At 43.1% G+C, this 16,683-nt stretch overlaps 2 protein-coding genes across 4 annotated transcripts; one reads left to right on the top strand and one right to left on the bottom strand.

The window, feature by feature from the left end:
• Positions 1-6,252: 6,252 nt before the first annotated feature.
• Positions 6,253-8,445, top strand: nme6 (NME/NM23 nucleoside diphosphate kinase 6). The gene is made up of 5 exons (XM_068724658.1): positions 6,253-6,644; positions 7,102-7,204; positions 7,346-7,385; positions 7,814-7,974; positions 8,077-8,445. Exons 1-5 carry the CDS (start codon positions 6,552-6,554, stop codon positions 8,226-8,228), a joined length of 549 nt encoding a protein of 182 aa, XP_068580759.1. The 5' UTR covers positions 6,253-6,551; the 3' UTR covers positions 8,229-8,445.
• Positions 8,446-8,485: 40 nt separating this feature from the next.
• baalcb (BAALC binder of MAP3K1 and KLF4 b) lies at positions 8,486-12,658 on the bottom strand. 3 transcript variants are annotated; one of them, XM_068724659.1, is made up of 5 exons: positions 12,504-12,658; positions 11,575-11,753; positions 10,933-11,152; positions 9,588-9,787; positions 8,486-9,245 (listed from the first exon to the last, which is right to left on the bottom strand). In XM_068724659.1, the coding sequence occupies exons 3-5, from the start codon at positions 11,111-11,113 to the stop codon at positions 9,081-9,083; spliced, it is 546 nt and encodes a 181-aa protein (XP_068580760.1). In that variant the 5' UTR covers positions 11,114-11,152; positions 11,575-11,753; positions 12,504-12,658; the 3' UTR covers positions 8,486-9,080. The 3 variants fall into 3 exon arrangements, with proteins under 3 accessions (XP_068580760.1, XP_068580763.1, XP_068580762.1); XM_068724662.1 differs by having other exon boundaries at positions 11,575-11,704; XM_068724661.1 differs by lacking the exon at positions 12,504-12,658 and adding an exon at positions 12,076-12,329.
• Positions 12,659-16,683: the final 4,025 nt, after the last annotated feature.

Here is a 16,683-nt window from a genome sequence, read left to right as displayed (position 1 = left end):
ATGTCAATGGCTCCTTTTTGGAGAAAAAAAAAAAAAGAAAAGAGAGAAAGAGAGGGATACAGAGAAACAAGGAAGCAACTGTACAATGGGCGTGTTTTATTAGGTTTGGGGTACAGTCAGAACAGCAGTCACAGCTGAAGCCAAGGTTGAGCTTCATCCCAGTATGGTTTCCCTCTTCTCTCTAGTTCCATTGTATCATTTACAGTGAAGGAAAAAGTGACTGTCGAAGTATTCAGCGACCTCTCACAATTTTTATTTGACAACACGATGTCTTGAGACGATGACCTTTGTGAGGTAGCCACAAGACCAATCCATCTGCCTCACAGTCGAGTGTGGAACACCCTTTGATAAAGCGTAACGTCAACCTCCATGAAGACGTACAGCCCATCATATGTGAGGACTGAGACTCAGTTATATGGGTGCTCTCCTGGCACCGTAAAAACAAGCAATAAATTCTCCGGCGGCCACAAGGTGACCATCCTGCCGCCATGACACTTACAAAACAACACTGAATGTAATCAGCAGGAAGGGCAAAACAAATCAAAGAAATGGGTAAAAATGATTTAAAAAATCAATGAACTAAAAGAGTAAGTTACCATTAGAATACACTTTTGTCAGCCAAAACCTTTCAGCTAGAAGTTTTAGTGTTCTTCTCAGTGATCTCATGGAGCCGTAGTTCCTTATAAGACGGTTTAGGAGCTTCTGTGTGACCATACACTGATCACCATTACTGCAGAGGCAAAGGGCCCGAGCTCAGGGGTTCATTTTCCTCTGCTGCAAGCACAAGCCGCTCCACTAAGGTCAACACCTGTGTTCTAAAATCAGCGCTGGGGTTGGGTGTGATAGGAACCCGGGCCTCATTCACAGAAAGCTCCAGCTAAGAGAGGGGGGCTTATATTGAAACTTAAAACTCTCGCTATTTTCGAGGCACTCGCCATCCACAAATAGCTACCCCATCGCATCTTTGTAGCTCCCGTTTTTCTCCGCCACAGGATGTTGTCTAAATGCGACAGTTGTTCAATATTTCCCATGGCCCAAAGCCAGGGTGTATCACAAATGCAACATTTCCACTAATGTCAGCTATGCACCAAGGCCTTGCCAGATATATCTGGGTGCTATATCTGACTTCTGTTGTTGAGTGGATTCTTGATCGCTCACACCGGACACAATGGTTAAGACACAAATCATAATCCTGCTGTTCCTCTTAACGGAACAGCTGATCACGTCACATAGGAACTCATCGGCCGACCAACAGTTCAGCCAAAGTCTCTCATCTAATCATCCGCTTCTCTTTCATCATGTGTCATGCATCATGCATAAGATCTCTTCTTACTCTGTGATTCTTTTTTTCCATCCGTCAACCCCTCTTCTGTTTAATTCATTTGAGTTCCAATCATCAGTCTGGTGATCATTCATAGATCTTGTGTCCCGTGAAAACTCTCACAAAACATCATGCTCACGTAAAAGTTCAAATGAGTTTCAACGTGGAGATTCTTCTACAGTTCATAGATCATTTTTAAGAACAATCAACCCAGAATGGGAAGAAGACAGCACAGGGCTCAGCGGTTGGGCTGCATGTTATCTACAAATTGGGTCAGGAGGTTATTTTTAACCCGTGTTCACATACCGGGGCCCCCGTTTGCTAATCACTTTGTTCCCCTCTGTCATACCCATCTACCCCGCTGCCAATGTCCCACTGCTTCTGGGGAGGTCACAACACAACTCAGGAGGAAATAATTCCCCTCGGGACAGCAGGTAGGAGACACCAGATCAGTCCTGCACACGCACAAGATGGGACAACCTCGCAGATTAACCCCTGTACTGTGGAGGAATCTCCCCTGTGGGAGGTGGACAGTTTGACAATTTAACTTAAATCACCTATTACACAACACCTCCTGTCTGACTCAATGCTTTCTTTTTGTCGAGATTGCGTGCTAAAAGTCTGGATGATATGTTTGAGATGTTAGAGAGTGTAGTTACGTTCACAAATAATGTCTCCATTTGCAAAGTAGGTTTAGCAATGAATAAACATGTAAATTACGTGAGCAAAAAATGCTGCATGTAAGGCGTAAGGGGGGAAAACTCCCACAATATGACATTACAGTCATTTAGCAGACGCTTTTTTTATCCAAAGCGACTTACAATACAATATGAGGGAGTAAAACCTGAAATTAAAACTGGTAAAGGATAACAATGCTCCAATGACAAAGCAACATGTACAAGTGAACTGCTTGACCTGGTGTTGCTGACTCATTACGAGGCCTGACATTAATGCCACTCTCTGTCCTTCTCTGGGCACAACAGTTGCCAGGGCTGAGGTTGACACAGCTGTTGCAGGGAGCCTGGTCCCGAGTGGTAAAGCAACGGAGCAGAAAGGTGAAAGGTCACCAGCATTTAGGCTAAAAGAGAGAACAGGTGATGGAGAGGTGAAGGCAACTCCCTCCCATGATTCACAGAGGGGACAGATTTAGACGGACGCTATGAGTTCACTGGATTTGAGAATGAAGGACTGCAAAAACAACTTGTTCTGTCTCTGAGAATGAAGCTGTTTGGTTACAATCTGAAACACATCTCCACATTGGCCATGTAGTTAAACAAAAGGTGGTCCCCTTGATTACATTAGAGGTTTGTTCATTTAGATTGCGTGAAATATGGCATCCTAATTAGGCTGTGATCTGTTACTGAAGACCCAAAAGATGTTATGACAGGAAACACATCCCAAACTTTTCTCACCAGCCAAACAATTAGGAGATAAAGGGATTCTGGGTGTCACTCTGGGGCCCGTGTCCCCCTTTAAATGGCCCTGTTGTAATGGTGAGGCGGCCTCTGAGTGACCGGGTGACAGGTGAGATGCAATGTGGTGGATCAGTGTACACCAGAGTCAACATGTCAAACACCAGCATGTGTTATTTCCTCACACATAAGGTAAACTTCTCTTTCAAAGGTGTGAGGGAGAGAGAAGGCTATGAATGAAATGTAATAAAACAGCCTCTATTTACATGTATAGCATCAGTTTAAAGCATTAGGATCAAACATTGTATTTAAAATACTGGTGGGATGTGAACTCTGGTCAATCAGTGATATGTACAAAGAAGTTCAACGTTATAATTCTAATTACAGAGTCAACAGTTCACAAGACATAATAATGGTTTCAGGCACAATTCAGTCATTATTGAAAACTCTTTTCTTTGTGAATATTGAATGTTTTGTTTGCCTGTAGACACATTTGATGTGACCCGCTGTGCGCTGACTACAACAGTCAGGCGTCGATCTATTGGAAGAGTACTATATGTATATAGAATATGTATGTTTATGTACACATTCCTTTCAAACAACCTCCCTATGACTTTGCTCTGCATCAATGTAGTTTTAGGATGTCATAGAAAACTCTGGCAGCGGTAAAAGTAAGTGTTCCTAAACATACAGTGTAAACAGTAATGGGCATGTCAGCACATTTTAAGATCGACTTCAAAACCTATGTTTGAACCAACACATATCTCTTATACAATACCAACATACATATACATCATGTAAGTCCAACCTGTCTACGAGTTCTCCCTTCGTACTACATTGAACATATTTTACACACGATCCTTTATGTGGCTCCTGCTGAACGAATGAATGTGGAGCAACCTATGGACACCCAAGCGCCTGTGGGGGTCGTCAGTCAGCTGCCCGACTCCCACCAAAAGGAAACGACAACTGCAGGAGAGGCAGCAGCAGCAGCAGCAGCAGCAGCAGCAGCAGCAGCAGTGACACCACGATAAAACAAGAGATGGGGTTTATGGTGGGCAGGGAGCGGGGGGGATCAGCTGAATCAGACACCCAGCTGAGGATGTTTGAAGCAAGTGTCAGCAGTGATCAACGGGAGTCTCTGTTCCATCCTCAAACCTGTTCATCCGGAAAGAAAGAGACAGCATGGTTTAGTGTCTTTAATAATTTACTATCCTTCAAGTGGCAAACCTCAAGATTACAGTCCTGCTTGATTTAGAATGTATACTGGAGTGAAAACAATCTGGAGACTTTTGTTGACATGAGACCTTCAAGTTCTCAAAATTGTGATTGTTGTGTGTACAATAGAGAAAAACTGTAGTTCTGCATTTCTTCCCCCGTGAAAGTTGCCACAGACCCCCAGACTGTCACACGTGTGTCATACGTGTGTCATACGTGTGTCATAGGCTGAATCACCTTCGATCGGCAGATATCAAAAAGAAAATTAATTTAGACTTTCTAATTATATCTTCCTTCAGAGAGTGTTTCTGAATATTTGTGGAATGCTCCTTCAGCTCCAAAATGTCATGGAAAAATGACAGTTATGGAAGTTATTTTATGTTCAAATATTGGGGAAATTAATTATTATGTGGGTCATTGCTTTCCTACATAGAGGTAACATCAGATCAAAAGCTAAATTAAGTATCGTACGTTTAAATCAGTGGTTTGAGATCTTTGCTTGTGGCCACTGACTAAACAACGGCGTCTCGTTTGAGATCTTTTGTCATGTGTTGGATGTCTAGCAGTTGTCAGCAGATACATTCACCCTTTTAACGTCTCACATTTTAATTTGAATAACTGATCACAATATTTCACAAAACATGTAAGAGCTTATTAGAGATAAGTCCAAAACATGAAAAGCTCTTCTTTCCTCTCTCTTTATCTTATGAAGGAACCAGTAAACTAAACAACTTAACCGTCATGAAAACTAGCCTGACCAGCTGTAGCAGTAAGATACTACTCACACATGCATGCTTCAGTATTCATATGTAAGTTATTATAAAACCTTAATCCCAAGAACCTATTTTCTACCAAGCAAGTGTTTAGCTGATAATACTTTAACTGTAAGTGGTAGTGGTACTTTTACTTAAAGATCCGAGTACCTCCACCAGTGATAATCATTGTACAATGAATAATAACACAACACGTAGTACAACGTTTGTATATAAGTATACAGCTTTTTGTGTTACAGTCATTCAACTCCTCCCCCACCCAGCGCCTCCCTCGTCCTCTCCATCCCCCTCATGGGCGGTAACAGCTGTGGTGTCACCCTCAGTCACATGACATGGGCAGGTGGGAGAAACCTATGTGGGACATCAGTCCCCCCTTTCTTCCCTCCTATTCTCTGTGAATGTCAAACGACCCCACACACACACACACACACACACACACACACACACACACACACACACACACACACACACACACACACACACACACACACTCTTTTCAAGGGTGTGGCATTTTGCGTCGCTGGAATGTGCTCCATGTTTATAACTCATACTGTATTTCTGATCTCCCACATTGATGACATTCCTCACTCAAATGTGTCCCTCTTTCCAGTCCCTGCTTGTAGCTGTCGTGTTGCTGTCCCTCCTCATCAATGGTCCAGTGGTCTAACACTAACACTTCTATGTTTCAAATTGTGAACCGTGACTCTGTTGTGAGGACGGCCTGCTTGCATTGGACGGGTCCAACTCTGAAGCTCTGAGACAGTTTCACCTTAAAGTCCCAAAGAGACAGTTTGAGGACCTTGAGATTCTCTAATTGTATTGTATTTTATATTGAAAGGGAAATTAGAAAATATTACAAAAATAACAATTCCATTCACTTTCTTTTCAAGATTCATAGTTCATCAACCAAGATGCTTCTTTTTTTAATGAATGGTGAATCAATGGGATACAACATGGAAAAGGAATCTATCTTTTAAAACCGTCAGTATGTTGAGGGTTGTATTTTACAGGGATGGTAAAAGTAAAGAACCTCTTTGTAACAGATGCTTAAGTAATTTCTGGTATTGTGGAACAGTGACATGCACAGCTGGGGGGCAGCTCAGTGCAGTGAAGTGGGACAGTCTTTTAACTTGAGGATGGAAATTCAAGCATATGGAGGGAATCTGCTTTGCTGCAGTGCCGTTGTGCAAGGCACTTAATCCCACTCTGCTCCATCTCCTTTATTTCACAGTAAAGAGAATATGTTGGACCAAAGCCTCCCACGTTTACTGGCCTAGTTTATGACACAATTTAAGAAAAGTTCATGTGCGTCAACCTGTTGCACATAGATGCACAACATACAGGTTCATTTGTAAAGAGTTATAGTTAGAAGAATTGACCATGTGACAACCAGGAGTGTTTTTACTTGAGCTTCCGTGATTTAAAGAACTCATAAAGCTTATTTTGGGGTTTGTATTCAGTGTCACCCTCGCAGTGGGAACATTGTGTGCTGGTTGAGTTTCCGGGGACGATATTATCGAGCGGACTGACCGCGGAATATTCGCCCATCGTTAAAATCGCGTTCATATTACAGTACGTAGTTACATAGACGTGATTAAAATCACGTGTGGCTGAAGACTTAGTTTGTATCAAAGAATCGAGTTCGTGTTTGACAACATGGCGGCAGCCGCTGCTGCGCTCTCGTCTTAAACTGACCCGTGTTGTGGACAGAGGTCGGTAACGTCAACGTCCAGCTAACTTCTGATGACGGACATATTCATGAGCTCGAGTTCCGGTGTCTTGAGGTGAATCGTATTGAACATTATCTGTCTGTCTTTGCTGAGGACGATGTTGCTCTCGGCTCGCCGCCTCTCCAACGTGCTGCAGCTCACCCTGGCGGTGCTGAAGCCGGATGCTGTGGCTCATCCCGTGATGCTAGAGGTGAGCTCTCGTCTCCTACGTCCTAGATCAGTGAGCTTGATCCGGACACGGCATGAGCAACACGTACAGAAACATAACAACACACACCCATGCACGCATATACATACACGTTTATTGAACTGAATTCTGAATTAATTTAAAGTCAATTCCACAATTGGACTCCACAAAGTGAGATCAAGTGTGAATAGTATTAAGTTTAGCTTATTTAGTTATTCTATAAGATTTCAGTGTCTCTTTTTATTCATGCATTATTTTAGCTCCCTGTCCATTGACATGGTGTCAACTGTCCTCTAACTTCATCCAGACAGTAAAGAAGAAGCCGTGTCTAATACTCAAATGTTCCATTAGTGAAAGTCTCTTTTTATCGTTTTGATCCAAACATATTTGTCGTAGTGTAGCGATCATCAGCTGCAGTGCAGTAGAAGGACTTGAACCACTGGTTCTTCTTCTCCTTCAGGCTCTTCACCAGAGGATCCTGGACAGCAACTTTGTGATCGTCAGATCTAAAGATCTGGTGTGGAGGAGACGGGACTCTGAGAGCTTTTATGCTGAACATTCAGGTGTGTGGAGACAACTCGTGTGTGCTCCAATGTATTCAACAGAACAAAGTGATTCACTCTGACCGAACGGTGGAGCCAGCAGCTCCTTCTAGCAAACATTACAGGACAAAGGGTTAAAGCTGTCTTCTGTTTGCTTCTTAGGGCGATTGTTCTACCAAAGACTTGTTGAATTCATGTCAAGGTAAGCTTGAATAAATGTTGTTTCTGATGTGGGAAACACTCACAACCCACAGGGCTGACGTCAAGTGACTGACGCTGCTCCAATTTCAAGCCCAGCAAGTCGCCAACGAATCGTTTTCTGAACCTTCACAGCAGGAGTTTCAATTATCAGAGGACAACAGCCCTTGAGCAATTTGTCTGAAAATAACGGCTCAGCCGCTCACAATAGCTCACAATAGCTCACAATAGCTCCACACGGGTCTCTGGACTCAAAAGGTCCTCGTAATCTCGCCGTCATTCGGCGCTCTCTTCCTAGGAGTGAATAAACTGGACTTTTGACTTTATGTTGAAGCACAAAAACAAGCATCCGATGTTTAAAATGTGAACGTCTGTAACGGCCACACAGAGCAGCAGGTGGTTCTGCAGTGACTTGGTTGTTCCTCCCCGCAGTGGTCCGATGAGAGCTTACGTTTTAGCCAGAGAGGACGCCGTCCGTCACTGGAGAGCGCTGATGGGACCGACCAAAGTGTTCCGAGCCAGATACACCTCGCCCGGTACCATCAGGGCCCAGTTTGGACTCACGGACACACGGAACACAACGCACGGCTCAGGTAGGAAGTATGTCGAGTGTCTTTACATATGTGAGGATGTCAACACGGTGTTCTACAGACATGCATTACACAGCTTTTCAAATATTCATTGTTTTTCTCCAGATTCTGTTGAGTCGGCACAAAGAGAAATCCGTTTCTTCTTCCCGGACTTCTGCGCGGAGGAGTGGATGGAGAAGGAGGAGCCATCGTTTCGATTGGGACGGATACATTACGACCTTAAAAAACAGATTCACACACTTTCAACGCACAGCTGACCCCAGAACTGAACCGGCCTCTGATCCCCAGAGAGGAGCGATGGCGCAGACAAAAACACACGGTCCCAGAGAGGACGCCACAGTTTGACATGCTGTATAGATATCACCTCTAATGTCTGATGGTCCCAGAAAAGTGCATGCTGTTTATGTCACCACAGTTCCTCAAAGTGTTCCTCCCATGTCTTTGTCAGTAAAGGCGATTTCTCCGTGAACATGACAGATCTACAGCCATGAAGTCATTGACAAGAAGGACCAGGAATGTTTGTTCAATTTATTGTCATTAGAAAACACGAACGACCAGATAAGAAATATTATCACCGTATTGTACAAAACAACAGGACGTAGAAAGACGAACTCCTCTCCAGGCTTCACTGTAAACAGTCAATCGTCACGATCGCTTTCACTTTAATGAGCCGTTTAGATTGTAGCACAGCAGCAACTACACGTCATGTATCGATGTCAAAGAACAGAACTATATGAAGCAGCGTGTGAATATTCACCAACGTGAAATAATACTGTAGTAATAGCTGTACACGAATATTTAATCCTCAAAAGCATCGTAAAATAGCAACGAGAAGACGTCTTAGATTGTAGTCACTTGAAGCTCGTCTTCTGTGATGAACTACGAATCCTTCCTTTGTTTTTGGTCCGATGCTGATGTTCAGTTTACGTGTCGGTATGTTCTACAGTACAGCAAGACATGAGGCAGCGTAGAAGTCCATGTTACAGTAAGAAGAACCAGACACACTGTGGAGGGTTATGAGAATGAGCATGTCTGCAGTGTGACGATCACACTTGTAGAGTTCCTTGTGCTTTCATCGGCGCTCCTGTTTCACCGTCCTCCTCCTGTGCTCAGGTGTCCTGTGAGGCCGCCTGTTTCAGGCTTTCCACGGGCTTCATGACCTCGTAGGTGGTGAGCGACTTCTTCACCTTCCCGTTCTTGTCCACCTGATGGATGCTCTGCGTCACCGTGATGGTCACTTGCTTGGTCGACATCCGATTGTCCTGCCATTTTGTCTGATGAGGAGGAATGAAAGACAACGCAGTGTTTGTGAGGGCAGATTGTGGCACGACGAGAAGGAAGCTACGTGTTTCTAAAGCGGAGCATCGATGGACGTCATGGTGTGTTCTTAAGTGTGTTCATGTGTTTAACAAGAACGAAGAGAAGCAGTAACATGTCACATCTGAGAAGCTGTGAAATTACCAATGTAATCATTCGTCTAGCAAAACAGCTGCTGTTTACTTTTCTGACAATCGACTAATTCATTATTTCACAAATAGCTTCAGCTCTAACTAACATGTGAGCAGAACATGAAAACAAATGACTCCTAATCACTTGATGCACAACAAGAGTCTTACGATCTCCTCGGTGTGCAGAACGCTCCTGCGCTGCACGGTGGTGCCAGACGACGGAGACACCGCCTCACCGGGCGGAGAGCCCAGGACTGCAGGCGGGCTGCCGGGTTTCACGTCGTTCAGACTGGCTTCAGACACGGCCGAACAGACCGTGAGGTAAGCCTGAGCCGGGAGAGGGAGGCCGTCCTCAAAGAAATCTGGAACTGGAACAAAACGAAAGCTCAGCTCGGTCTCATCCTGGGTGTGAAAGAGGAACCGTCAGCGTGGACTTCAGAGTGTTTTTAAGCAACGTTCACTCACAGAGAGCTGGATGAAGCTCATAGATGTTTGAGATAAGATGGTTTTAAAATGTATTTTTACATGAAGTAGCTGTAAACAAAGGTAGGGACGTCCAGACAGCATGCTAATCAACCCAATCAGACAACAAAGAAAGAACTGTTAGAAACATTACATGGAGTTATCTAGACTCCGTGTTGAACAACAAATCGTATGAAAGACTTAAAACCCAGATAGCACATATTCATTATGTGGACTATATTAGAGGAACTATTTCAGCGATTATCCACATAGTCTGGAAATATTAATTCAAATGATGAAACTGACATTTTTCTGATACATTTGGATTCTGGATCTGTTTTATCTCTGCAGAATGGAAGACATGATTTGTCTTCACAATCACATCAAGGCTCCTCTCTGCATTCACTAACCGCTGTATCGGTTGCCATGAGAGCCGTCCCGCCTCAGCCCAGTGGCTTTTGATGCTGCCTATTATGTCTATTATGTCCATTTACACATTCATTTCCTCTTGGCTTCAAAGAAAATCACAGACGCGCAATTAGGAGCACAGAAGAGCAGTAGAATTACAGTCCGATCCACTGTGTGTGTGTGTGTGTGTGTGTGTGTGTGTGTGTGTGTGTGTGTGTGTGTGTGTGTGTGTGTGTGTGTGTGTGTGTGTGTGTGTGTCTGTCTGTGTGTGTGTGTGTGTGTGTGTGATGACTAAGTGAACAAAGTGTCAGGTCTGCCACACATCCCTGTGTCATACATAAAACATGTCCACACATGAGGCTCACAACAGTTCTTCTACTTCAAGTACGTTCTCTGTGCTTCTCGTTTGAATCGGTCGTGCAAAACCTCTGAAAGTGTTCGACGTCAAAAGGGAAACTGTTACTCATGCAGATTTTCATATCAACGAAAAGATAAGATTGAATTTGCTCTGTGGTGGGAACCTAATTAAGTGCTAATCATACAACCATAAATGCATTATTTATTGGTTCAGCAGTTAAATTACTGGCCGTTCCTGTCAGGAAACCAATTAAGCATTCATTCATCCGTGATTGATGCTTCATACCAGGGCTGATTGTTTTCTCCGAAGCGAAGCCGGCCTCGGAGTGATCAGACGGGATGCTCTGGATGGACGACAGCGGGATGTCGGTGTCGGTGCTGGTCAGCCAGGTGGACTCCGTCTCTTTGGTCCAGCTCTCCAGGTACCGAGGCTCCAGAGCATCGGTCCTGCTCCCCCCACAGCCCATAGCTCTGCCTCAGGTGCCCTCAGCTCCAGCTGGACCTTTCTTCAGAGCGGGAACAAGAAAAACCAGGTTTACACTTGAGTCTAGTTTAACGATTGGAAGCTGTGATGCTGACTGAGTGAACTGGTTTGGGAGCTGTAGTGCTGCGTCAACACCAACCACAGATACATATATTCGTAATAAACGTAATACATATTCATTGTTCTTAGTCATGTTTCACAGCCGGGTCTCCAAGAGACTTGTTGGTTGGAAAAAATACAAAATGCCTCGCCTTTGGATTTGTGGAATTTAGTTTTTCTTCTTTTATAATAGATAAACAATGAATCTTAACAAACACCTGGCAGATAAAACAACGATGACAATAATCATTAGTTGCAGGCCTAAAATAAATACTGCATTGTTCCAATTCTGTCCATTTGACCAGACAAGTTCTTATAGAACCAACACAAACACAAACTACTTACAGCACAGCTCACAGCGGTGGGGAACACCTGGCATCCTCTTAAGGTCAGGCTGCAGGACTTCTATCCTTCACAGGGTAGGTCGAGTGGTCCCCTCTGTCCCTCGATCTCGCTCACAGTTCTCCACCTGCACCTGAAAGCACCATCTTCCTTATCAAACGCTCATCAAACCAGCTACTCACCTGTGAGAGAGAAGACAGGGAGGGAGACTGTAGAGGTGGGAAGCGTCTCTTCTAACATGTTCTACAGTCGGTTGATTTGACAGCTCTGGCCCTCTATAATTAAAGCTCTGTCCTGCCTCAGACACACAGATAACTGGAGATGAGTCACCCACTCTTGATGTGGAGCCTTCATGCTGTATTGTTCTGCAGTGTCTTGTTTGCTGTTACCATGTGTGGTGTCCTCGTTTATTGTTTTACGTGTACAATACTGAAGCTGTAGAACTATCTATTTATCCATAGCCTATTCAAATCAATACGTCTTGAGAAACAATTACAAACCAACCAGATCTACAGCCTCACCGCACGTTCACGACTGATCAATAGCTTCACTGAGCCCCAGTTCAAACGAGTCGCGCTTAAATTAGATGCTAATTAAGCCTGAACGTTATTGATGCACTGACACTGAATACGCTGTCCACGACCAGGCCTCCTGTGTACATCACCTTTTATCTATCTAGATATAGATATAGATATAGATATAGATATAGATATATCTGTGAAGGCTCCTAATGAATTACCCCCCGATAGGCTCACATAAGGGAACGAGGGAACAGCCATGGTAAATGGTACATGAACACTATGAGCCTCTCGAGCAGCGCAGCTCCGTCATCGTTAGAGAGGAAACAGAACGGTCGCGTGAAGCAGCAGCAGCTGAAACATGCCGGACAGAATCGACTCGCAGAGCAAACAGTGAAATACGACTCGGCTTACTGGTGATGGAGGCTCCCTGGTTTCGTCTCGCCCCGGTTGCTCCTCCGTGTCGTCTGCTGCCAGAAGCGGAACATGTTGTCAATAAATGAAAGTGCTCCGGTCCACTTTGCGTCCGTCCGTCCGTCCGCACGACCCGCTCCTCCGTGAGTCCCCTCACGCACAGTAGAGGAGGGTTTATCCGGAGACTAGTACACCACTTATTAGACCCCTGTAGACTTCTATGTGATTCACTATTAGTATTATTATTTATTATATTGAGATGCTTTAGTTGATCTGTTCTGGTTCTCCGTGCTCTTGTTTGGCCTCACCGGTTGGCTCTTTGTTGTTACATCTGCCTTTGCTTTTGTCTTTCAAAGAACAACTCTGTTAATAAATAAAGTTATTATTATAATAATTATTACCTCAGTGATCCATCAGAATATCAGTAATCTATCATTTTAAAGTTTAGGCTATCTGCTGTTAGGTTTTTAAATATCATACTGGTTCTCTGTGGTAAATGTATAGATCTATTTAATCATAGAGTTAAATGTATAGATCTGTTTAATCATGAAGTTAAATGTATAGATCTATTTAATCATAGAGTTAAATGTATAGATCTGTTTAATCATGAAGTTAAATGTATAGATCTGTTTAATCATAGAGTTAAATGTATAGATCTGTTTAATCATGAAGTTAAATGTATAGATCTGTTTAATCATGAAGTTAAATGTATAGATCTGTTTAATCATAGAGTTAAATGTATAAATCTGTTTAATCATGAAGTTAAATGTATAGATCTGTTTAATCATGAAGTTAAATGTATAGATCTGTTTAATCATAAAGTTAAATGTATAGATCTGTTTAATCATGAAGTTAAATGTATAGATCTGTTTAATCATAAAGCTAAATGTATAGATCTGTTTAATCATAGAGTTAAATGTATAAATCTGTTTAATCATGAAGTTAAATGTATAGATCTGTTTAATCATAGAGTTAAATGTATAAATCTGTTTAATCATGAAGTTAAATGTATAGATCTGTTTAATCATAGAGTTAAATGTATAAATCTGTTTAATCATAAAGTTAAATGTATAGATCTGTTTAATCATGAAGTTAAATGTATAGATCTGTTTAATCATAAAGCTAAATGTATAGATCTGTTTAATCACAGAGTTAAATCTATAGATCTGTTTAATCATGAAGTTAAATGTATAGATCTATTTAATCATGAAGTTAAATGTATAGATCTATTTAATCATGAAGTTAAATGTATAGATCTATTTAATCATAAAGTTAAATATATAGGTAACACAGTGTTAGTGCTTCAGAAGCGTGCCTAAAAATACAAAAAGCACTGATTACATTTTTCCATGTTTCAACACATCAATACGATGTTCACTACTCTGCCCACGAGGGGGCAGTCACGGCCCACTCCTACTTAAAAGAATGCGTTAAAGGGTTAATGTGGTAAATATTTGTGTTTCTGGTTTATCTGTAAATCCAAACCAATTCCAGATTTACCGCAGTGTGAATGGAACTCTGCACTCTGTCTCCAGGACACAGATTTAAAGATGAGTTCAGTCACACAGTGATCAGAGCTGGTGTATGAAGCTCAGATGAGGATGTGCTCTGGAATCCAGGCTTTTCAAGGAGAAGTTTCATGTGCACGAAGCAAAGAGAATCAGTCCCACGCCATCGGAGAAAAGCAGCTGCTCGTTAACTAGAGGAGTGGAAACAAGCTTGTAATTACTGTTTGCTGTGAGTCGGTCAGAGTAAGTGTGAGAGGTGGATACAGAACTGCAGTCCCTCACAAACGGGCCTTCTTCTCAGCAAACACCTTGGCTTGTCATAGTAGAACTAGTACAGGTGTTACTCATTTAAAATGTCTTCAGTAGTGGATTCTTTTTCTCCAGCTGCATTTCACTGATTGCTTGTGAAACTTCTCACTTGGCTCTCTCTGCTTTGGATCTTTGATTTCCACAATGAGCTGTAGCAACATAAACAGAAGCTCTGGTCCTGCTCTGCTGAAGTGAAGCCTTTGAAAAATACAGCTGCTCTGAAGGAGCGATCTGCTCCTGAGAATGAAATTCATTTATTTATGATGTATCAGCTGTCAATGAAGCCTATTACTAAAAAAACAGAAAGAATGGAGCTTCAACCGAAGATCAATTCAGACCTGAAGCCCAAACCCCTTCAAAAGCAGGTGCTCTAACATGATGTACAGCTCTTGGAAGGTCTCCTGATGCTTTTATCAGTCTGTAAACTCTCTGCCGTCTACATTACATTTTTCTTCATTACCGGACAAACAGCTATGGAGACAGAAGAGTACAGATCAACACGAGACTCCTTCATCACTCATGCTGCACCCCTGAACCTCCACCTACACTTCTAGTACTGGATTCTGGTTCGCTGTGGCGGATTATCTGACAGGATTAAACTATACCAATTGGAGTGTTGCCCTTTAAATACATATTCAAGCATCATTTCGTGCAGGTCTGAGCTGAATCAAATCCCTGTGACTTCCTGCATGCGCTCAGCCCCCGCCTCCTTCCCTCCGTCACCCAGAGAATGAATCTCGCTTCCTGTGGACAGTCTGGTCAATATGAGGCTGGACGGCTTTGATTTGTGTGTCCTGCCCCTCTGTCCTATTGGGCTACTGGTCAATAAGCCTGTCTTCCCATTATACCCAGGCGATTAATGTGGCGCGCTGCCAAACGCTACATGGTGAATCATGGGTGAACTCTCAGCTGCAAACAAGGACGCACAACACGACTTCTACTGAACATGTGCTGTACATATAGTTTACTGCATGCCTTCTCTCAGCCTGTGACGCCTTGAGGAGGTTATTATTAACGACACAGCATTTAAACCTCAAAGCTTTGTCAAAAGAGTTTGATACAGGAACGAGCAAGAACTTTAAATTCAGAGACCGAATGTGAAGAGTTCAACAGTTTAGGAAATACACCAAATCACCTTCATGTAAGAGTTACATGAGAACATCGAGACAATGGAAATAAAGGGAAACAGCTGTTCAACGGCAACAACATACCAGCACCACGAAGCCAAAACGTCAAACTGCAGAGTCTTCACAAGCAAATTGTAATTGCTGTCTGAGAATGCCGACCATTAAACGTCTCTTTCAAAGTTGTGGTAATATGTTGAGATTCAACTTTTTGTTATTCAGGATTTTACAAAGACAAGAATGCAAGTCTTGTGGGAGTCGAGCCTCACAACAGAGTTGATGAAGTGAGGTCCCAAGTCCTCATAGAGACGTACATGTGAGTCTAAAACCTGAAGTCTCCAGCTCCGACACTCAGACGGCTCCACTGATGACAGAGACGTATTCAGTCAGTTTCCTTCTAAGTGACAGACTCCTGAAAGTTCACACGTGGTCATTGTGTCCCCACTCTGTTGTTCATGACTAGAGATTTGGCCTTGCTGAACGTGGTGTGTGTGTGTGTGTGTGTGTGTGTGTGTGTGTGTGTGTGTGTGTGTGTGTGTGTGTGTGTGTGTGTGTGTGTGTGTTAAACCAAACTCTGTTTTCCAGTTGGCCACAGTGCTGCTTAATTTCTAACAGCTGGTCAAGGTTGATAGCGAATAATATGCACTCTCTACTGATTTGCAAAGTTTTGTGGGAGTTAGAAAAACTCTTTTCTGGCAACTTGTGTCAGGAGGCGGAGTGAATGAGCCACAGCGAGGCAGCGAGGCAGCGAGGCAGCGAGGCAGCGAGGCAGCGAGGCAGCGAGGCAGCGAGGCAGCGAGGCAGCGAGGCAGCGAGGCAGCGAAGTCCAAACGTTCACAGGATCCCAGAGAGACAGCGGGTGACGGCGGTGGAAAACTAATCAGGACGCTTTGGGCTGAGACAGGGACAAAGTTGTCCTGCTATGAATTTCTAATTGTCAGATAGTATGATTGTTGCAGTTATACCATATTGTTCCAATGCTTATTGAACGTGATGTGAAGTCATTAAATCTGCTCTGAAATGTGTCCCAAATATGAATTAAAAAATATGTAATTCAAAAGTAAAAGGTAATCCTCCAGACTCTCCTGCACCTTGGAAAACAAGAAAACACTCGACAAAGGGTACTGAGATATTATCATGTTCACTTGGCCAGACTCCATCAGCAAATTGTTGATATTGGAGCTTCCAGCAGGACAACGCGCGGCTTACCCAGACTGAGCTTTGCCAGGAGGTTGTGCT

Source organism: Cebidichthys violaceus, unplaced genomic scaffold, assembly GCF_023349555.1.
Source record: "Cebidichthys violaceus isolate CVI_PGR_0920_01 unplaced genomic scaffold, fCebVio1.0.p SCAF_31, whole genome shotgun sequence".
Classification (NCBI taxonomy): domain Eukaryota; kingdom Metazoa; phylum Chordata; class Actinopteri; order Perciformes; family Stichaeidae; genus Cebidichthys; species Cebidichthys violaceus.
This window is presented reverse-complemented; position numbering and strand designations above follow the sequence as displayed.